This window comes from Pipra filicauda, unplaced genomic scaffold (genome assembly GCF_003945595.2).
Source record: "Pipra filicauda isolate LSUMZ 115617 unplaced genomic scaffold, ASM394559v2 scaffold587_size370460_pilon, whole genome shotgun sequence".
NCBI classification, from domain to species: domain Eukaryota; kingdom Metazoa; phylum Chordata; class Aves; order Passeriformes; family Pipridae; genus Pipra; species Pipra filicauda.
Window position 1 is genome coordinate 169,384 of NW_024104739.1, and position 21,207 is coordinate 190,590.

Below are 21,207 nucleotides of genomic sequence, written 5' to 3' on the forward strand. Positions count from 1 at the left end.
TGGTGTTCAGGTGACACCCCCGATGTTCAGGTGACACCCCTGGTCTGTTCAGGTGACACTCCCGGTGTTTTTGGGTGTTCAGGTGATGTCCCCAACCTGTCCTGGCATGGGGGGCCCAGCGAGGGCCCCTCGGTGAGGCTGGGGGTGACCCGGAATTTGGGGTGACCTGGGGTTTGGGTGACCCGGAGCTTAGGGTGACCCTGAGGTGGCTCTGGGCTGCCCATTTTTGGGGAACCACAGGGTTTTGGGGCGACCCCGGGGTTTGGGTGCCCAGTCCTGGGTGACCCTGTGGCTCAGGGTGACCCTGGGGTGTCTCTTGGCTGCCCAGTCCTGGGTGACTCTGGGATTTTGGGGTGACACTGGGGTAACCCCGGGTTTTGGGGTGACCCGAGGGCAGCCTTGGGGCGCCCAGTTCTGGGGTGGCACCGGGGTTTTGGGGTGGCTCTGAGGCCACCTGTTCTGGGTGACCGCATGGTTTTGGGGTGCCCAGCTGTCAGTGCCCAGCAGCCATAGGGTGCCAAATTTGGGGGGCCCTGGGTGCCCCATTTTGGGGGGAGCTGTGGGTGGGTGGATGACCCAGGTTGAGGGGTTTTAGTGGCCCCACTGTGCCCAGTTTGGGGTGTCTGGGTGGCCCCAGTGAGATCACTTTGGGGGGTCCGGGTGGTCCCAAGGTACCCAGTTTGGGGTGTTGGGATGATCCCAGGGTGCCCAATTTGGGAGGTCCGGGTGGCCCCAGGGTGCCCAGTTTGGGGGGCCTGGGTGGTCCCAGTGAGACCAGTTTGGGGTGTTGGGATGATGCCAGGGTTCCCAGTTTGGGGAGTCTGGGTGGTCCCAGAGTGCCCAGTCCAGGGGGGGCTGTGGCTGCTGGGAGAGGGAAGAGTTGCCCCAGCTGGGGGTGGGGGCTGATCCCATTCCCAGACCCCCAAATCTGGGGGGTCCTGGGGCCGTCAGAGACTTGGGAAGCGTCGGGTGAATTTATTGTGCTGCAGTCGACCAAATCCATACAAATCCATACAAATCCATACAAATCCATACAAATCCATACAAATCCATACAGATCAATACAAATCACAATCAATGGGGAGGGGGGCACCGTGTGACCCCAAAACCCACCAGCCCCCCTGGAGCTGGTGCTTTCCCTGCTCCCCCCGGGGTGGGTTTGGTTCCTGGGGGGCACCGGGGGTCCCCAGGCAGGGCTGGGGGTGCAAGCGGTGCCCCAACCCCCGTCCCCATCCCTGACCGCCCGTGTCCAACCCCCCTCTCCCCTCCTGTGACCCCCCCATTCCTCCCCAGACCCCGCAGCCACTGCTGTGCCCAGACCCCAAAACTCCCCCGGCCACCCAGAGACCTCATGGGGATGTGACAGCACCCTGGGTGTCCCCTGTGCCCCCCAAAGGGACGTGACAACGCCCTGGGTGTCCCCTGTGCCCCCAAAAGGGACGTGACAGCACCCTGGGTGTCCCCTGTGCCCCCAAAAGGGATGTGACAGCACCCTGGGTGTCCCCTGTGCCCCCCAAAGGGACGTGACAACGCCCTGGGTGTCCCCTGTGCCCCCAAAAGGGACGTGACAGCACCCTGGGTGTCCCCTGTGCCCCCAAAAGGGATGTGACAGCACCCTGGGTGTCCCCTGTGCCCCCAAAAGGGATGTGACAGCACCCTGGGTGTCCCCTGTGCCCCCAAAGCCGGGGGTTCCCCCTGCTGGCCCCTTCGTGGAGGGTGCCAACCTTAGGGGGTATTCCCTAAGGACCAGCCCTGCCCGTGGCATCTCCGGGTGCTGCTGGCAGAAGGAAGAGCCGGAAGGGCTTCCCAGCCGTCCCAAAAAATAAATACAACGTCCTGCGCCGCGTCCCGCCGGGCCCGGCCCCGCCCGCGCGGCCCCGCGGGGTCCCTGCTCCCCCCGCCGTCACCGCAGGACCCCGAGGGCTCGCCGTGGGAACAGTCTGGAGGAGGGGGAGGGTCCGGGGGTCCCGCGGGGGCCGTGGGGGGACACCTCCCCCTCCCCTATTGCAGCAGCTTCGGCAGCTCCACCTGTGGGGAGGAGACCCCGTTACTGGGAGCACTGGGATGGGGGGAATGAGGGGATGGGCCCCTTCCTCCCGCGGCTCCGGGGACGTCCAGGGCAGGGGGGACTGGGGGGAAATTCTTCCCTGGGAGGCTGGGGAGGCCCTGGGATGGATTTTCCAAAGGATGCACCATCCCTGGAAGTGTCCAAGGCCAGGCTGGATAAACTTGGAGCAACCTGGGATAGTGGAAGGTGTCAGGGTGGGAACTGGATGAGCTTTGAGGTCCCTTCCAACCCAAACCATTCCAGGACTCCAGAAAACTTGGAGCGGAGTGGTTTGCCCTTGGAGCAGCTGGTACAGGTCACTGTTCCTAAAAGAGTTAGAGAGGGGGCTTGGGACAAGGGATGGAGTGACAGGACACAGGGAATGGCTTCCCACTCCCAGAGGGCAGGGATAGATGGGATATTGGGGAGGAATTCTTCTCTGGGAGGGGCTGGGATGGAATTCCCAGTGAAGCCATGGCTGCCCCATCCCTGGAAGTGTCCAAGGCCAGGTTGGAGCAGCCTGGGATAGTGGAAAGTGTTGGAATTGGAACTGGACGGTCTTTAAGGTCCCTTCCCATCCAAACCATCCTGGGATTCCATGAGCTCCTTCCCTTGGCCACGCTGGTTGTCCCCACACTCCAGCCCGAGGACAGGGACACAAAACCCCGGGAGTGAGGGAGGTGTTCCAGGGCTCCCTGTTGGGATCAGCATTGGAGATGCAGCTTCTCCCACCTCCCACCCCAGGGCTGCGGCTCAGCTGGGCAGCAGGAGCTATGGATGGCTCCTTCCTGGTGCCCCAGCCCCTGGATCCATGCCAGGAGCTCTGCCAAGGGATAGATCTGCCCCTTTGGTGCTCTGCAAAGGGTTGGATCTCCTCCTGCTGGATGCTCTGCCAAGGGATGGATCTGCTGATCCCATCTGGATCTGCTGATCCCACCTGCCCTAAAAGGGATGCTAAAGGATTCCTTTGGCCCCCCATGTCCTTGGCAGAGGGATGGATCCCCCTGCACAGGGTTTGGGACCCCCGTGCCCGTGTCTGGTTGGGACCACAGACCCCTCATTCTGGAGGACAACCCTCCCCTCTCCACTGCCCGAGTGACAACACCCTCACCCTCACCCCTCACCCAGAGCCCACCCCCCAAAAACGGGCCCCTCCGGAGCCCCCACTTGCCTTCTTGAGCTGTTTGAGGTTGCTGGAGCGAATGGCTGCCAGGAGCTGGTCCCGCGAGTTCTTCTCCTGTGCCGGCAGCGCCCGGTCCCCCAACTTCCTCTGCGTGGCTGGGGACAGCGAGTTCCGCAGGTTCTCGTTGATCAGGGGTGGGGCGAGCGGAGGGGGCGGCGGGGGCGGCGCCGCGGGGGCCCCCCCTGCCTTGGGGGAGCTCTTGGGGGAGGCCTTGGGCGACGGCTGCGGGGACGCCTTGGGGGACCCCTTGGGCAGCGCCCCGGCCTTGGGCACCTGCAGCAGGTCCTTCTTCTCGCCCCTCTCCTGCGCCAGCTTCTGCTCCTGCAGGCGCCGCTGCCGCTGCCGGTCCATGTTGCGGCTCAGCAGGTTGGTGACGGTCATGCGCGGCCCGGCCAGCTCGAAGTGGTAGCCCAGCTTGAGCAGGGTGGTGTTCTCCTTGAGCAGCTTGGCAATCTCCATCTCAGTCTTGCCGCCGCAGATGTGCCGCTGGTTGTGGAAGCGCAGCTCGGTCAGGGTGTCGTTCTGCAGCAGCGCTCGGAAGATGGCCAGGATGCCCTTGCCCGTGATGTGGTTGGAGTCCAGGTTGATGCTGGTCAGCACCTTGTTGGACTTGAGCATGATGGAGATGGCAAAGGCCACGTGGTCGTCAGCGCGGGTGTTGGCCAGGGCGAACACCTTGACCACGGTGTTGAACTCCAGGGCCTCGGTGAAGCGCACCAGGGTCTCATTGTTGATGCAGTCGGAGTTGTTGACATTCACCTCGGTCACCTCGGCGTCGTTGTTCTTCACCTTCTCGATGAGCTCGTCGAAGATGCTCGAGGCCTCGTCGTCCTTGGGCGGCTCCGCGGCTTTGGGGGGTCCCGCCTTGCCCTCCCGCTTCTCCGCCGCCGCCTCTTCTGCCTCTGCCCGGGGTTTCTCCTTCTCCTCCACCCTGGCTGTTTTCCCAGCTGAACCCTTTTCCTCTTCTTTTTTTTCTTTGTCTTTCTCCCCTTCCCCTCCCGTGGCTTTCTCTGCCTGTCCCTTTGGTTCTGAGCTCTTCTCCTCCTCCTTTTTGTTCTTCCCTGTGTCCTTCTTGGATGCTGAAACCTTTTCTTCCTTTTTGTCCTTCCCTGTATCCTTTGCTGCTGAGCCCTTCTCTTCTTCCTTTTTCTCCTTCCCTGCATCCTTATTCTTTACATATGAGCCCTTCTCCTCCTTTTTATCCTTCCCTGCCTCCTTCTTCAATGCTGAGCTCTTCTCTTCCTCCTTGTGGTCCTTCCCTGTGTCCTTCTTCAGCACTGAGCCCTTCTCTTCCTCCTTGTCCTTCCCCATCAGCTTTTTCTCCATGGCTTTCACTTTATCGTTCATGGCTTTGTTCTCTTTGCTCTTGGGCTCAGGCTCAGCTTTACCTTTGGGCTCTGTTTTCTGAACACTTTCCTCCTTTTTGGAGTCTTTGCCCACTTTGGGGTCTCGTTTCTGGGCCAGGTCTTTGGGGGGAGTTTCCTTTCCCTTTTCTTCTTCATTTTTGTCTCCTTTGCTCTCGCTCAGCCTGGTTTCCTAAAGAGGGAAGAACACCTCGGAGTTACAGAGACAGGAGTTTCCCACCCCAGTCTCAGTGCCCCCAGGCCTGCCCCTCCATCCCATGGGAGTGTCCTGGAGCCTTGGGAAGCGGAATGTTTGACGCAGCCAAGGCTCCAGGGAAGGGTTCCTCAGAGCCCCGTGCAGCTCTCCAGGGCACCTCTGCTCTCCTGCTGCCTCCAGCCCCTTCCCGAAGGGCTCCAGAGCTCCAGAGTTGTGTCCCATGGGAACCCACTGAGCTGCAGGAGGCCCCTCTTGTCCCACCTCCTGTGAGTTCTCCTTGTTTGAATCCCCTTCCCAACCAGGGCTGGATTTAGTGCCCATCCCCCTGTGACCCCAGGTGCTTTCCCACCTTTCCCAAGGGTTTTCCAGCTGGATTCCCTGTGGGTTTGCCCAGTTTGGAGCCCAACACTCCCCACACCGGCCTGGCCACGTGTCAGGCAGGGGAGAAGCCACAGCCAGGGACACGGGTGACACTGCTGTCCCCAGCCCTGGGCTCCCCAAAATCAGCCCTCTGATGGCATCAGGTTATCACTGAGCAAAAAACCAAGGAAATGGGGACATGGAATTTCTTGCTTGTAACGCCTGAAGTTCTCCCAGCACAATCTGCTCCTGGTGTCCAAAGGCAGAGGAGGAGGGAAGGGCTGAGCTGGGAGGGTCTGGGAGAAGGGCAGAAGGAATTCCTGGTGATTTTTCCAAGTCCCTGACCCTTGGCATAGCCTGTCCTGGGTGCTGCTGCTGGACACAGCCAGCACCAGCAGCTCTGGGACACGGCAGGGAGACCTTGGAGCCCCTTCCAGGGCCTAAAGGGACTCAGGAGAGCTGGAGAGGGACTGGGTACAAGGGATGGAGGGACAGGACACAGGGAATGGCTTCCCACTGCCAGAGGGCAGGGATAGAGGGGATATTGGGAAGGAATTCTTCCCTGGGAGGGTGGGGAGCCCCTGGAATGGATTTCTCAGAGGATGCCCCATCCTTGGAAGTGTCCAAGGCCAGGCTGGAGCAGCCTGGGATAGTGGGAGGTGTCCCTGCCCATGGCAGGGGTGGAATGGGATTTAAGGTTCCTTCCAAGCCAAACCAGTCTGGAATTCTGTGGGACACCCCCACTCCCCCGGAGAGGAGCCAGTGCTCCCAACAGGTCCCTGAAGGCAGAGGAATCCCTGACATCCCTGGGATCAAAGCTGCTGCACAGAGAAGGATCTCACCGTAAATTGCAGTTTAACCCCTTCCCTGCTCCCCGACCCGGGAACACACCGGCCCTGCCCCTCCCCCCCGGCCTGCAGGATCCTGGGATTCCCGGGAAAGGAGGAGAGGCAGGTGATCCCTCCCTGGACCCTCTCAGGGGCAGGACAGCACTGTGGCTTCATCCAGGGCCTGGAACCCCCAAATCCAAGTCCAAACACCCCAGTGTGCAGCTGGGCTGGTGTCCTCCTCCTCCTCCTCCTCCTCCTCCTCCTCCTCCTCCTCCTCCTCCTCCTCCTCCCCATCCCCATCCCAGGGCTCCACGGTGTCCATGCTGGGGCATCTCTGCCTTTCCAAAACCCGGCTCTGCTGGCCCTCAAGGCCTGGTTTTTGTGGAGAGAACAGGCTGGGCTGTGGCCAGGGCAGCCCTGGGCACTGTCTGTGCCTGGGGGATAAACAGATGCCACTGGGGAAGTGTTTGTTTAGTTAAGAGATTTCTTGGCTCCCCTGCAAGGACGGAACAGGCACCAGAGGGAACGTGCCAGACCCCCCCAGTCCAACCCCAGGGACAGGGATGGGGCTCCCAGGGATGTCCTGGGGGCTGCAGGAGCAGGGGATGCCACTGGGTGGGTCCTTCCCACCGAGACATTCCCAGAGCTGGGGTGGAACCTGCACCCTGGGGACAGTGCCCAGGTTGTCACCCCCGGGCAGTGGGGACACTCCTTCCCCCTGCCCCGGGACCCCAGGCCAGGCTGCGCCCTCTCCGCAGCCATCCCTGCCTGCTCCCGGCTGGAATATTTCCCCTGGATCTCTGGAAACCAGCGCCCTCCCGCTCCATCCCCAGTGCCACGGGCGCAGCTGGGAGGGAATGTTTTTCCCCGGCGGGTCAGACCTTCACAAATAAAGCCGAACACAAACAGGCCGGGCCGGGCCGATGAATCACCCGGGTTGGGTGACCCCAAATGCCCCCTGGCCCTTCCCAGCCCTCCCCGGCCCTCTGCGGCTCTGAAGCCCTCAAAGCCTCAAACCTCCCGATGTTCCCTTAAAAGGCAAAGGAGACTCGAGAACTTCTTGTCTGGAATCCGAGGGCTCTGAGCGGGGCCGGGATGGGGATGGGGATAGAGCCGGGAATGGGGACGGAGCGGTGGGAGGAGACCGGGGGGTGTCTGGGATCTGCCCTGAATGACACGGCTCATTTTAGGGTGGAAAAGGGAAGGGAAGAGAAGGTTTGGGAAGGGAAGGTTTGGGAAGGGAAGGTTTGGGAAGGGAAGGTTTGGGAAGGTTTGGGAAGGTTAGGGAAGGTTAGGGAAGGTTAGGGAAGGGAAGGGAAGGGAAGGCAAGGCAAGGCAAGGCAAGGCAAGGCAAGGCAAGGCAAGGCAAGGCAAGGTAAGGTAAGGCAAGGCAAGGCAAGGCCACGGAGATGCTCCAAAGGCTGGAGCCCCTCTGCTCTGGAGCCAGGCTGGGAGAGCTGGGAATGTTCCCCTGGAGAAGAGAAGGCTCCAGGGATACCTTGGAGCCCCTTCCAGGGCCTAAAGGGGCTCCAGGAGAGCTGGAGAGGGACTGGGGACAAGGGATGGAGGGACAGGAGACAGGGAATGGCTTCCCACTGCCAGAGGGCAGGTTAGATGTGATATTGGGAAGGAACTCTTGGATGGGAGGGTGGGGAGGGGCTGGAATCAGTTTCCCAGAGGATGCCCCATCCCTGGAAGTGTCCAAGACCAGGTTGGACGGGGCTTGGAGCAACCTGGGATAGTGAGAGGTGTCCCTGCCTGGGGCAGGGGTGGGACTGGATGGGATTTGAGGTCCCTTCAACCCAAACCATTCCAGGATTCCATGAGGAGTCCCGGAGGCTCCTTCCTGAGGTCCCTGCTGGGGACACGTGTGGAACTGCCCCCCAGGGAGGAGAAGGGAGTGTCAGCAGAACATCCCAGAACCCCTTGACCTGCAGTCCTAGTAGTGACTCCATCTCCAGTGTCATGGGATCACTGAGGTTGGAAAAGCCCTCCCAGCCCATGGATCCCCCTGTGCTCAATCCCTACCTTGTCCCCCAGCCCAGAGCACTGAGTGCCACGTCCAGGCCTTCCTTCCAGGGGTGGGGACTCCAAACCTCCCTGGGCAGCCCCTTCCCATGCTTTACAGCCCTTTCCAGGCAGGAATTTCCCTAATATCCAACCTGACCCTCCCTGGCTCAGCCTGAGGCCGTTCCCTCTCCTCCAGTCCCTTGTTCCCTGGGAGCAGAGCCCGACCCCCCCTGGCTCCCCCCTCCTGTCAGGGAATTCCGGAGGGAGAAGGTCCCCCCTGATCCTCCTTTTCCCAGGCTGAGCCCCCCCAGTTCCCTCAGGGCTTCTCCAGCCCCTTCCCAGCTCCCTTCCCGGCCCTGGACACGCTTCCAGTGGCCTCTGGAAGCCGAGGGTGGGACTTCAACTCCCAGCTGTGGGACTTCCCCTTCCAGCTGTGGGACATCCCCCTGGGATGGATCTCCGGGAGCACCAGGGGGGAAAACTGAGCCAGGATCAGCCCCATCCCGACCCTCAGCTGGGAAATCCGGGCTCACCTCCAAGGAGGGGATTTCTGACCATGCCTGGAGCCACCAGAGCCCAGGACCCTTCCCTGGGACCCTCTGCCTCCCTCCTCTCCAGCACATTCCCACGTTGGCCACTTGGCATGTGGATGTGGCCACCAACAGACACCCTGTGCTCCCTGCAGAGCAACCAGAGTCCCCCCGGGGCTGCAGGGTGGGGACAACCCCTAGCCGAGGGCTCATCCCTCTCTCCCAAGCTCTGCTGGGATAACAAATTCCTCCTGCAGCCAAGGGGACATTCCCAGCTCATCCCTCGGCAGGACTGGGCTGGGACAGCAGGTCCCACTTGGATCCCGGGGGGATTGGAGTGGGAGAGCAGGGGAGGGGGGAGGCCCAGGAGCGGGGGGAGAGCTCACCCAGATCTGGGGGTCAGAGGGGGTTCCCAGCCCAGACTGGCGAGGGAAGGCAGTGGGTTGGGGTTGGGAACAGTTCTGCATCTCTGCCTGTCTGGGTCACTGCCCAGGAGGTTCAGCCCATCCTCCAAGAGTGTCCTCAGAATCTCCAGAGCCACCACGAGGCTCAAACTCACAGCTCCAACCTTGGCCATCACCCTCCGGAGTCACCTCCCTCCCATCACCCTCCGGATTCACCTCTCTCCTGCTGCACTCCAGGGACCCCCAGGGCCCCTCTGTCCTCCCCCCGAGGCCCCGAGGGAGGCAGCAGCACCCCCACCCCCCCCCCGGCGGGACCCCAGGGTTGGGAACAAGCCACAGGGGAGCTCCTGGGGACAGGAATGTCCCCCAGGGCTGTCCCACCCCCCCGAGGTGCCCCGGGGGGGGGGTGTTGCAGGTTGTTTGGGGTCCCTGGGGGTGGTTCCCACTCCTGTTCCGCTCCAGCCATAGCAGAGGGGGGTTAAAAATCAATTCACATCCAAACAAACCATCCGAGTTGCTCCTTCCCTGCGTCCCTCGGCCAGCTGGGAGGAACTCAGGGACAACTTGGAGCCAAGGACATTCCAGGAAAGAATTCCATGTCCTTGGCCGAGTCTCGGGAGCTGCTGGACCTGCAACGCCGGAGACCACCAGGAGCGGGTCCCTGAGATCCTGCTGAGCCTGGCACGGACAGGGATGGGGACTCCTGCCCTTGAGCTGGGGACAGACTGACCCTGGCATAGCCAGGACACCCCTCAGCTGGGGACAGACCCCTCGGGGTGTCCTGAGAGCCCCCTCCCACCTTGCAGTGTCCCCCCTATTCCCAGGCAGCCAAGAGGGTCTCCCGTGGCACTTTTGGGTTCCTGGGGCATGGAGGAAGGGTTGCAGGAGCTCTGGGACACGCAGACCCTGCTCCAGGGCGATGTAAACAGTTCCCTGCCCTCCCAGAATTCCTGTTTTAACGAGGAACTCAGTTTTTCCCCTTCCCTTCTGCCTGCTCAGACCTCCCTGACCCTAAAAGCTGTTCCCAGTGCTTTTCAGAGGTGCCCTTTCCAGGAGCAGAGCTGCTCCTCAGGGACTGGGCAGCTCCTGGGCCTCACTTGGGGCTTGTTTGGCTGAATTTGGGCCAATAACAAACGTCCCGATGGGGTTTCCTTTAATAGAAGAGCTCCAGCCCTTCCATGGGGACAGAGCTGTTTTCCAGGAAGCCTCAAAGCCACTGGATACTCTGGGAATGGAAACCTTTTCTCCTCAAACCAAACCTGGTGTGAGAAGCCGGGATTTTTCCCTCCTACCTGCTGGATTCCCAGCCCTGCTCCTGCAGTGGGTGTTCCCAAGGTGAGACCTTTTCCCCGGTCTCCTCCTCCCCAGCAGAGGCTGTGAAGGGCAGTGAACTCCAGGGATTTACACCCTGGACACCTCCAGGCTGCATTTCTGCCTGACACACATTTTGGGCAGCCCATAACGAGCATTCCATGGGTTTTTAGGAACAGGAGACCTGCCATTCAGCTCCAGTGAGCCTGAAATTTCATCCTGAAACCCCACCCTTAAATCCCATCCCCATCTTCTGTGTCACCAGAGATAGATGCTCAGGGAGCAGATCTTCCTGGGAATTCCTCCAGGAGCTCCACGAGCCTCCTGGGAATACATGGAAGCACCTGCAGGCCCTTGGTGGTGCAGGGATCCCATGGATCCCACCCAGCAGCCCCTGGGACAACACAGACACCCCTCCAGGGGCACTTGATGTGGGAGGAGCCCCTGCCTGGAAAACCAGAGCTGGTTTTGCTGGGTTTTCCCTTAAATGTTTTATGGAAAACAGGAGCAGTGGCTCCTCAGGCTCTGGTATCCCAGGACATGGGGAGGGGGAGCTGGATGTGCCAGGGGTCACTGACTCTGGATCCTGAAAATGGGGGGGTTTCCCTGGTAGGGAAGGGGCTCTCGGGGCTGTGCCAGGGCTGGTTCCCGTGCTGGAGTGTCCAAGGGGTGCCGTGGCGAAGGACTCCTGGGAGCCCTCGGGATAATCCAGGTGTGAATCCTGATCCAGCTGTGGTGTCTCAGCCCCAGGACCTGCTGGCACCTCTGCATGGATCTGCTGGATCATGGAATCACCGGGGTTGGAAAAGCCTTCTGAGATCGGGTCCAACCCTCCCCCGGCCCTGCCAAGGCCACCATGGAGAAAATGTCCCCAAGTGCCACATCCACGTGGCTTTTGAGCACCTCCAGGGGTGGGGACTCCAAACCTCCCTGGGCAGCCCCTTCCCGTGCTTTACAGCCCTTTCCAGGCAGGAATTTCCCCAGTATCCACCTGACCTTCCCTGGCTCAGCCTGAGGCCGTTCCCTCTCCTCCTGTCCCTTGTTCCCTGGGAGCAGAGTCCGACCCCCCCCCCCCCGGCTCCCCCTTCTTGTCACGGAATTCCAGAGGGAGAAGGTCCCCCCTGATCCTCCTTTTCCCAGGCTGAGCCCCCCCAGTTCCCTCAGGGCTTCTCCAGCCCATTCCCAGCTCCCTTCCCGGCCCTGGACATGCTCCAGTCCCTCAGTGTCTTGTGAGGGGTCCAGAAATGTCCCCTGGATGGGAGGTGTGACCCCAGTCCCTGCCCTGCTCCTGCCGGACACTCCCCGGCTGCTCCCGGCTCTGGTTTGGGAGCCCCAATTCCTGCCTATTCCCCCCTGCCTCCCCATCTGGGCAGAGGGAAGGCCAGAGCAGGACTCCTGTCCCCTGTGACTGTCCCCTGCCACCACCTCGCGCTCACAGTGACCCCCGACACCTCCTGCCCCTGCAGGGAGAGCTTCCCTCTCCCTTCTTCCCTCTCCTTTTTTCCCTCTCCCTTCTTCCCTCTCCCTTCCACCATGATTCCCACACGGAGAAGGGTGGGCTGGGTGAGGCCACTGGCTGATCCCAGTGTCCTGCTGGGATCCCCAGGACGGTTTTGGGCCCCCAGGGATGTCCCAAGGCTGCTGAAGAGGCTGAGAGGAAACAGATGCAGCTCTTCTTCCCCCCTCCCATCTATTTATCAGCTCAACACAAACACACGTGAAGCCTCCTGGGCAGCTCAGCCCATAAAAGCCAAACCCTCCAAACATTTCCAGGGATTTATCTGCATCCCAGTTGTGCTTTCTGTAAATATAGAACTCGGATTTTTACTCCTTTTTTTCTCAGATGGACTGGAAATCCAGCTTTTCCCCCCCCCCTCGTTTGTGCCCTTAGATGGACCGAGGATCTCCCAGGCATGGAGTGCCTTCGGAGTCATCTCCCAGGCACTGGGAACACTCTGTGCTGCTCCTTGTCCTGCTCATGTGAGGAAAACATGGAAAACGTGGAAAACAAGGGTTCTGCCCCCCCCGTGGCCTCACAAAAACCCTGCTCTGGCCAGGAGGGTCCCTCTCACACTGGTTTTCAGGAGCAGCTCAAACCTCTGGGTGTTGTCACCTCACTCTCTCCAGCTGTTGTCCACACAGTGGATCCCTCAGGGAGCTGCCATGGGATCATTCCTGCTTTTCTCTTCCCCTTGGAGGGTTGTTTTGTCATCCCTGGGGGGTCCCAGCTCCTGCTCCTGCTGTTCTCCCCTGTCCTGATGGGGTTGAGGTGTTCCCAGAAATGCCCAGACAGACACAGCTTCCACTTCTGGGCAGCACCAGGTGACAGATAAAAGGGATCTCCTGGATGTCCCAGGATCCTTGAGGTTGGAAAAGCCCTCCAATGTCACCTTGGAGTCCCCCCCTGTTCCCAATCCCCCCCTTGTTCCCCAGCCCAGAGCACTGAGGGCCCCATCCAGGCCTTCCAGGGGTGGGGACTCCAAACCTCCCTGGGCAGCCTCTGCCAGGGTCTGACCACCTTTTCCATGAGGAAATTCCTCCCGATGTCCCACCTGACCCTCCCCTGGCACATTTGGGGCCGTTCCCTTGTCCTGTCCCTGTTCCTGGGAGCAGATACCGACACCGTCCCCGTCCCCTCCTGCCTCTGGACAAACCACCCAGGACCTCCTGTGGGGACAAACAGGAACAACCCAACCCCTCTGGCTCCTTCCCAGAGCTGTGCCCAGTCTGGATATCCTGGATGTGATCCACGGGGGAATGCAGAGCCCACCTCCATCCCCTCTGTGCCAGTGGAAGGACCCAAAGCTTTGCCCACTTCCCACCCCGGGACCCCTGGAGAGGCCCTGGAGGGATGTCCCCGTGTCACCCCCCCAGCACCCCCCTGGAGGGCAGGAGTTGGGCAGAGCGACGTGTCCTGGACTGTTCTTCCCTGGGAGGAGTGAGGCTCTGGAATGGATTTCTCAGAGGATGCCCCATCCCTGGAAGTGTCCAAGGCCAGGTTGGAGCAGCCTGGGATAGTGGGAGGTGTCCCTGGGCATGGCAGGGGCTGGGACTGGATGAGCTTTGAGGTCCCTCCAACCCAACCCATTCCAGGATCCTCTGGACTCATTCTCCGAGGTCCATTCCAACCACAGCAATTTCCTGACGAGGGAAAAGGGTCCAGCCCAGGACATGGTTCAAAGGAAGGCAAGAGCTGGGAACTGGGAACTCTTGGGAGGCAGCAGGAACAGTCCTGGGATGTGGCCAGGCTGGGCTGGGAACACAAGAGCCGGGTTTAAGCAAACCTGAGTCAGGCCCAGATTGGGGAGACGCTCCAGGAGCGACCCAAGCCCTGCACTCCCTGTTTGGGATCCCTGAGCCTGTCCCAGAGCTAAAGGCTTGGATTTCCCCCCATGTTTCCATGGAAAGATGACAAGCTTTGGGCATTAATGAGGATTTAAAGACCGGGAATGTGAAGTGGAATTACTGCCGTTGGTTTTCCCAGGGTGTTGAAGGACTCCCTGGGGAGGATCTTCCCTCTCCATGCAGGGAATTCCAGGGCCTGGATTAAAACCCTCCTGGCCCAGGCCACAAACCCCCATGAGTGAAAGGAAGGCAGGACTTTTCCCATGACATTTCCAAGGAGTTTGAAATCCTTCTCCATAGCAGCAAGACCCTCTGGGTCCAGCATCCCTCAAAAATGCTGGATTTGGATTAAATAATCCCCCTGAGGCCACTGGTGTTCCCTCTGCATCCAAACCAGGCCATGAGGAACCTGTCCAGTCTATGGATCCTGGGAACACGGGGATATTCCCAGGAGCCTGCAGGGAGAAGGATCCATGGATCTGGAGCAGGAGGGGCTGTTCCCTGCAGAGGAGGGAGCGGAATATCCCAGAGGAAGGGAAGTGTTGGAAGATCCCGGAGCCAGCTCAGCTCTTCCCACGGGGAGGGAGTTCAGCCTCCAGGACACAGAAATACAGGAACCATCCACACTGGGCACAACTTCCATGGTATCCAGTGACCCCTGTCCAGAGCCTTTCCCTCTGGGAAGCTGCTCCTGGATCCCATGGGAAGGGATGCCCCCAGTGGGAGGGTCCTGGCAGAAGGAGTGGGTTGGTGTCCCTGGAATGACACCCCTCCCCCAGCAGGATGATGCTCCCTCACGGAATTCCTTGCATTTCCCAGCCATCCGTGCCTGGAATCAAATCCAAGCCGGCCCTGTTGGGAGGCAGGACTGGGAATTCTGGTGGGGTCGGGGCATCCTGGTGTCCTCTCCCCGCAGGGGAAGCTCAGGGGCTGTTTTTGGACAACACTCTCCAGAGGGATTTTGGGGGGTCCCATGAAGGGCTGGGCTGGCCTCGATGATCCCTGTGGGCCCCTTCCCACTCAGGATATTCCAGGATTCCACGAGGTGAGGGAAGGAGGCTCCATCCATTCCCAGGGAAGGTAGTGGTGCTGGAGAAGGGAGAGCACAGGGAGGGGCTCCATGTTTTGGGAGCCCCCTGGGTCCTGTGGGGATCCAAGGAGAGCCAAGGGCAGCAGCAGGTGGATTTTGTGGAATTCTTTGAGAAGGAAAAACCTCCTGCTGTGGATTTGGCAACTTCCAAGGAGATACTGTCCACCAAACCACCTGGTATTTGTGGCTCATGTAAAGTTTGTGATCCTTCCCATGGGCTCTGTTCCTCAGAACCCTGGGAGGGTTCAGGGGTGACAAAATGCCACTGGGGAAGCTCATGGAATGATGGAATGGTTAGGGTTGGAAGGGACCTGAAGATCATTCCCTAAAGATCATCCCGGCAGGGACCTAAAGATCATTCCCTAAAGCCCATCCTGGCGGGACCCCCTTGGGATGGGGGTGTCTCCAGGGGGAATGTTTGCTCAAACAGGAGGGTTTTGTCACCAGGAGCAGGGGAAAGACGGGACAGAACCTGGCCAGACCCCCCCAGGCCCCTCTCCTGTCCCAGCTCAACCCCCAGGGAGCCCCTTCCCACGGCAGCTTTCCCTCCTCCGGAGGGAAATCCCAGGAATGATGTGAAGATTTCAAGGGACAGCAGGTCAGTTGTGCCCCAGGTAAATCATCCAGTGGTTAATCCTGGAATCCCAGGATGGTTTGGGTGGGAAGGACCTTCAATCCCATCCCATCCCACCCCTGCCCCAGGCAGGGACACCTCCCACTATCCCAGGCTGCTCCAGCCTGACCTTGGACACTTCCAGGGATGGGGCATCCTCTGGGAAATCCATTCCAGGGCCTCCCCACCCTCCCAGGGAAGAATTCCTTCCCAATATCCCATCTATCCCTGCCCTCTGGACCTTTAATGCCACCATTCCCACTTCCCAGGGTGTTCCCAATCCCAGTCCTCTCTCTCAATGCCTTTGCCTGTGACAGGAAAGAGCCACCAACTCCCAGAAATCCCCTCTTCCCTTATCTCCCGGGGAACACTCCTTCAGCTCCAGCTCCTGGGACACCTAGAGCTCCCCTCCCAGAGCTCCCTGGGCACTTCCAGAGGGAAGGAACCAGCCCAGGCTCCCCCTTGAGCTGGTTTTCCTTCCCCTCCCAATCCAAACTGGAGGAGGATGGATGGGGTCTCCAGGTCATTGAGGGGGTCTCTGGGGAAGTTTTGAAGGGTCTTGGGGGATCCTGGGTTGTCCGGGGGGGGGAGTCTCTGGGTCATTGGGGGGGATCTCGGGGGGTCCTGGGGTGTCCCGGGGGTCTCCAGGTCATTGGGGAGCCACTGGGACTGTTTTGGGGTCTCCAGTGACCCCAGACCCCCAGCTGAGGTGGGAACCCCAAGAACATGGGGGGTCTTGGGGGGCCCTGGGAGGGTCTCGGGTGTCCCCGAGAGGATCCTGGGGGTCCTGGGGGTCTCGGGGGTCCCTGGAAGGGTTCTGGGGGTCTCCAGGTCATTTGAGGGGTGTTTGGGGTGGGTCGGGGGTCCCCAGTGACCCCAGACTCGCCCCCATCTGGCAGCAAAGCCCCACCGCGGGCTGCTTCGCACGGGGGGAAATTCCCCTCCCGGAGCTGGATTTTGGGATCATTGCCGTGGGCTGCTGGTCCCGCCCCCGCGTCCCGCGGGATCTGCCCGATCCCGGGGGCTGATCCCGGCTCCCGGCAGTGCCAGGAATGGGATTTTTCCCTTCCCCTCCACGGGCTGCAGTTCTGCCCCTCCAGCCCCTCCCGCGCCTCGACCCTCAGCCTTGGCTTTGCCTTCCACGGCCTGGAGATCCCGAGCTCAGGGAAAAGCTTTTTCAGGTGCCCTTCCCACCTTCCAGGCCCTGCACCCTCTGCTGGGTGTCCCTCCTGCCTGCGCCACCCCTTCCCACATCCCGAATCCCCTCCCACAGCACTCTCGGGAATCTCCCAAATCGTGTTATGTTCTAACAGGCAATTTCCTCTTTTGTCCAAAAAAACCCCAACTTTCCTCCTTTCCTCCTGATCGTGAACACTTCCCTCTCCCAGTTCCCGGCCAACTCCTCATCTTCCAACCGTTCCAAGGGAAACAGGAGCACGGGCGATGCCAAAACAAAGTGTCCCCCACCCGAAAAAGCGGCTTTTCCAGAGCCATTCCTCGGGATCGGCTGCGAACCAGTGCCCTCACTGGGGTAACTGGGGTTATCCTCGCTGGGAGAACTGGGGCCACACCACAGTGCTCCCCTTCCCAGCATCTCCTGCGGCACCTGCACTTCCCCACCGGGAAATCTTCCCGGGAATCAATCCCAGCCCGTGCCAGGAGGGACGGGGCTCTGCGTGTCCCCGGCCCACGCCAGGAGCCGCATTTGGAAGGAGGCGGCTATTCCTTGTCCTGGAGCCACGGGAACATCCCAGGCATCCCGGGACCAGGCTGGGGGAGCCGCTTAACCCCTTCCCAAACCTCCAGCTATTCCTCCTGCGGCGGGAATTTCCATTCCCCACATTTCGGGGGAGAAGGGTCGCTCCAAGCTGTGCTCAGGAGAGGAGCCTCCCCTGTAAACTCCAGAAAGACCAGGGAAGAGCCGTTTCCAAGCGATCCCGGGGCAATTCCAGCTCAGCTAACCAGCTGGAAGACCTGGGTGGCCTGGAACAGATCTGGAATTAAAGGGGGATCCACAAAATCCTTGGATCTGCTTGTGCTGCCGACACCTCTCAGCCCCAAATCCCACCTGGGACACGAAACCTGCCCGGGAGCACCCGGATAAAGAGCTGGAAAGTCACAGCCTTTCCCCCCCGGCTCAGCCATGGAAAACTAGGGAAACCAGCTGCTTCCCAGGCTCCCACGCACAATCACATCCCGAATATTCTTAGTGCAGAGGTGAAGGAATGTGCCAGGGAGTGGGATTGGATCCCGCTGAGGAGGCACAACAGGAGCAGAGGGACTGGCACGAAGCTCTCCAGCTCCAAACAAGCTCCTGAGGGATTTGACCAGCACAGGAAAGGAGATAAATGGGCCCAAATCCAAATTAAAGGATGGATTTGAAGTGAACAATAACCGGGAAACAAACGGTTTGGGGCCAAACCTGCTCCTTGATTCCCAGAAACTTTTTATTCCACAAGAACCAGGGGTTGTTGGAGCTTTTGCACGAGGAGAACTGGAAGGACCGAGAGGTCAGTGGTGTCCAAAGGGGGGAAAAGAGGGAAAAATGCAGCCCACAGGATCGCTGTCCCCGCACCTCCCGGGAATCCCATCTCCATTCCCATCCCATCTCCATCCCCAGCCCTGCCCAGGGATGTCAGAACAGGGACAGCAAGGAAATCCCTGGACACCAGCACAATTTTGGCTTTGCAAGGAGCACCAGGATTATAGAGGAGCACCAGGATTTTACAGGAACACCAGGATTTAGGGGAACGCCAGGATTTCAGGGGAATACCAGGATTTCAGGGACACCCTGTCCCCTCTGGGATGCCTGGACCACCCCCCTGGTCCCTCTGTGACAGCAGCTCCTCCCCAGCACAGCCTTTCCTGGGATTTGTGTTCCCCACCTCCTCTCTCCCTCAGCCCGGGGGGGTTCCAGGTGTGTCCCCCCTTTCCCAGAGGGATCGTGACTTACATCCACGGCCTGCTCCCTGCGCAGGACCCTCCTGGGCTCCCTGCTGTGGTGGTTCAGCTCCGGGTCGCAGTTTTGGGGGCCGGGGGAGGAGTTTTCCGCTTGATTCTTCTCAGCGGGGCCGCTCCCCTCGGTGTCCACCACGTCCAGCTCCTTCTCCAGCTCCTCCATCTCCTCCGGGGACAGCGTGGACAGCAGGTTGTCGATGTCCGGGTCCTCGCTGACCTGGCGCCGGTACTTGGCCACCTTGGACATCTTGGCCCTCTGGCGAGACACGGTGGCGGTTTTGGGGTTCCCGAGGCAGGAGAGAAAAAATCAGAAGCCGAAGCTCCCGAAGCTGCTTCCCGGGGGGCAGCAGGTGCTCAAGTGTTAAATCCCGGTGGCTCTCCCTGGTTTTCCAGAGGGGACAACCCGGGGCTGGCCAATGCCGGGGTCCGGCGGCGGTTAGGGAGCCGGGAAGCCAATGGAGCGGGCGGGAGGCGGGGAAGGGGGGAGCGGGGGAGCCTGAAACCCGAGGACATTCCAGGGAAGCGGCCAGAGCCGCATGCCCAAATTTAGTGCGGAGCATTTCGCCTTTTAAAGGCAATGGGCCAACCCGGGGGAAAACAGGGAAAAACGCGCCGCGGGCAGGGGCAGAATGGGGGGAGCAGCCCGGACCAGGGGGGCTTCCAAAGCAGGCAGGGTGGCTACCGAGTGCTGGGGACATGCTCTGCTGGGACAGGGACAGCTCCTGCCGGGATGGGACAAGGAGCAGCCGCTCCAGAGCGAGTTTTCCTCTCTATCCCTCTGTGCCACTAACACAGATTTTTGGGAATGAGGGGGAGGTGGTGATGCTGGGGCAGACTGATTTTCTTGAGAAGGATGGAGGCACTGGAAGAGAGTGCTCCTGCTGGATCTGACTCCGACACCATCCCTGGGCTGGGCTTTACCAGAGCTCCTGTAATTCCCAAACCTCTGCTGGATCTGACCCTGGAACCATCACTTGGTTTGTATTTTATCAGAGCTCCTGCAATTCCCAAAGCTCTGCTGGATCTGACCTGACACCATTCCTGGGTTGATTTATCAGAGCTCCTGCAATTCCCAAACCTCTGCAGGGTCTGACCCGACACCATCCCTGGGCTGGGCTCCATCAGAGCTCCTGCAATTCCCAAAGCTCTGCAGGGCTGCTCCTGCAGCTCCCCTTCCTCCTATCCTGCCCTTGCCAAGCCTTAAGACCTCCCTCCTTCTGCACAGCCCCAATTCCTGCTCCTGCTCTAGGCAGTGCCCTCAGCCTGGGCTTTGCCCTGTGGCACCAACTTTCCATCTCCCTAATCCATAGGGAAGCTCCCCCGACCCTGGGAGTTCTCCCAGACTCTGAGTTTCCAGGCAGCTTTTCCACCATCCACTATCCTGCCATTTCATCCCTGTTTCCTTCATCCTTTATCACTCTCCTGAGGTTTCCTGCTCCCAGGCCTCTCCCTGCTCATCCAGGCAAGGAGCCCTTTGGTCTTCCTGGGTAAAAAAGCTCTCCTAAGATTTTCCTGCCCCTCTCTGCCCGTGCCCCTGTCCCAGATCCCTCCCCCCCCCCCCCTCCAAGCACAGTCAGTGAGGGCTCCAGGTGATTCTCCAACCCAGACATTCCCCATCCTGACTGGAAATGCAGATTCCTGGTGCATTCCAGGCTTTTCTTTATCTCCAGCCACTGGCTCCTGCTCATTCCCTTCCTGTGATTCACCAGCAGGGCTGAGATTTTTTCCAGATTGGAGAAGGAACTGTTGGCTCTGGTTTCCAAGTGCACAACCCTAAACATTGTCCTCTTGGATCCCATCCCACCTCATCCCAGCATTCCTGTCTCCCTGATCCCACAACCCTCATCTTGGAGCTCATTTGCATCAGGAGGGACAAGGCCAGTCCCTTCCCCTTCTGGTCCCATGGAGTCCTGGTTTGGGTTGGAGGGACCTCAAAGCTCATCCAGTCCCAGCCCTGCCATGGGCAGGGACACCTCCCACTATCCCAGGCTGCTCCAACTTTATCCAACCTGGCCTTGGACACTTCCAGGGATGGGGCATCCTCTGGGAAACTGATTCCAGAGCCTCCCCACCCTCCCAGGGAAGAATTCCTTCCCAATATCCCATCTGACCCTCCCTGTGGCAGTGGGAAGCCATTCCCTGTGTCCTGGCACAGTTCCCGATGGAGAGTCCCTGACCAGCTCTCTTGGCTCTTCTCCCCCGACCCTTCCATGGCTGTGCCGGGGCTGAGGGCAGCGGAACCCCCAGGAATGGGACATTTGGTGGCCATTTGGTGCCTTCTTTGCCGGAAGGAGTCAAAGGAGTGTCCAAACCCCCCGCCCTGGAGCTCTCTGTGGTCCTGCCCGGTCCCTTCCCAGCACACACGGAAAGTCTGGGAGAGAACCTGGACTTACAGGTGCTGGGATGGACAAGGGCTGCAGCAAGGAATCACCTCCATGAGGAGGGCTGGGCCAGTGTGGGAACTCTTGGAGAGTCATGGAATTATTAAGGCTAGAACCCCACTCCCAAGACCACTGAGCCCAACCATCAACCCCCCCCCCACCCCCCACCCCCCCCCCCCCCCCACTAAAACTGTCCCCAAGTGCCACAGCCACACATTTTTTTTGACACTCCCAGGGATGGGGACTCCAAACCCCCCTGGGCAGCCCCTTCCAATGCCTGAGCGCCCTTTCCATGTTGGAATTTCTCCAGTATCCACCTGACCCTCCCTGGCTCAGCCTGAGGCCGTTCCCTCTCCTCCAGTCCCTTGTTCCCTGGGAGCAGAGCCCCCCCCCCCCCCCCCCCCCCCCCCCCCCCCCCCAGCTCCCCTCTCCTGTCAGGGAATTCCAGAGGGGGAAGGTCCCCCCTGAGCCTCCTTTTCCCAGGCTGAGCACCCCCAGCTCCCTCAGGGCTTCTCCAGCCCCTTCCCAGCTCCCTCAGTTCTCCTGCTGCTCCAGCCCCTTCTGCAGCTCCATCCCCTTCCCTGG

The 21,207-nt window shown here is 60.4% G+C and overlaps 1 protein-coding gene across 1 annotated transcript; it reads right to left on the bottom strand.

The window, feature by feature from the left end:
- Positions 1-1,309: 1,309 nt before the first annotated feature.
- Positions 1,310-19,739, bottom strand: LMOD1 (leiomodin 1). The gene is made up of 3 exons (XM_027711510.2): positions 18,237-19,739; positions 3,219-4,766; positions 1,310-2,028 (listed from the first exon to the last, which is right to left on the bottom strand). The coding sequence occupies exons 1-3, from the start codon at positions 18,486-18,488 to the stop codon at positions 2,002-2,004; spliced, it is 1,827 nt and encodes a 608-aa protein (XP_027567311.1). The 5' UTR covers positions 18,489-19,739; the 3' UTR covers positions 1,310-2,001.
- Between the last annotated feature and the right edge of the window lie 1,468 nt (positions 19,740-21,207).

What these genes read in the sequence shown, in the direction of transcription:
- LMOD1 (XM_027711510.2), bottom strand. Translation starts at nt 18,488, where the DNA reads ATGTCCAAGGTGGCCAAGTACCGGCGCCAGGTCAGCGAGGACCCGGAC. An exon ending in GCAGGGAGCAGGCCGTGGAT is followed by an intron (nt 4,767 to 18,236) that starts GTAAGTCACGAT and finishes TTCCCTCTTTAG; the next exon opens with GAAACCAGGCTGAGCGAGAG. An exon ending in ACCTCAAACAGCTCAAGAAG is followed by an intron (nt 2,029 to 3,218) that starts GCAAGTGGGGGC and finishes TCCTCCCCACAG; the next exon opens with GTGGAGCTGCCGAAGCTGCT.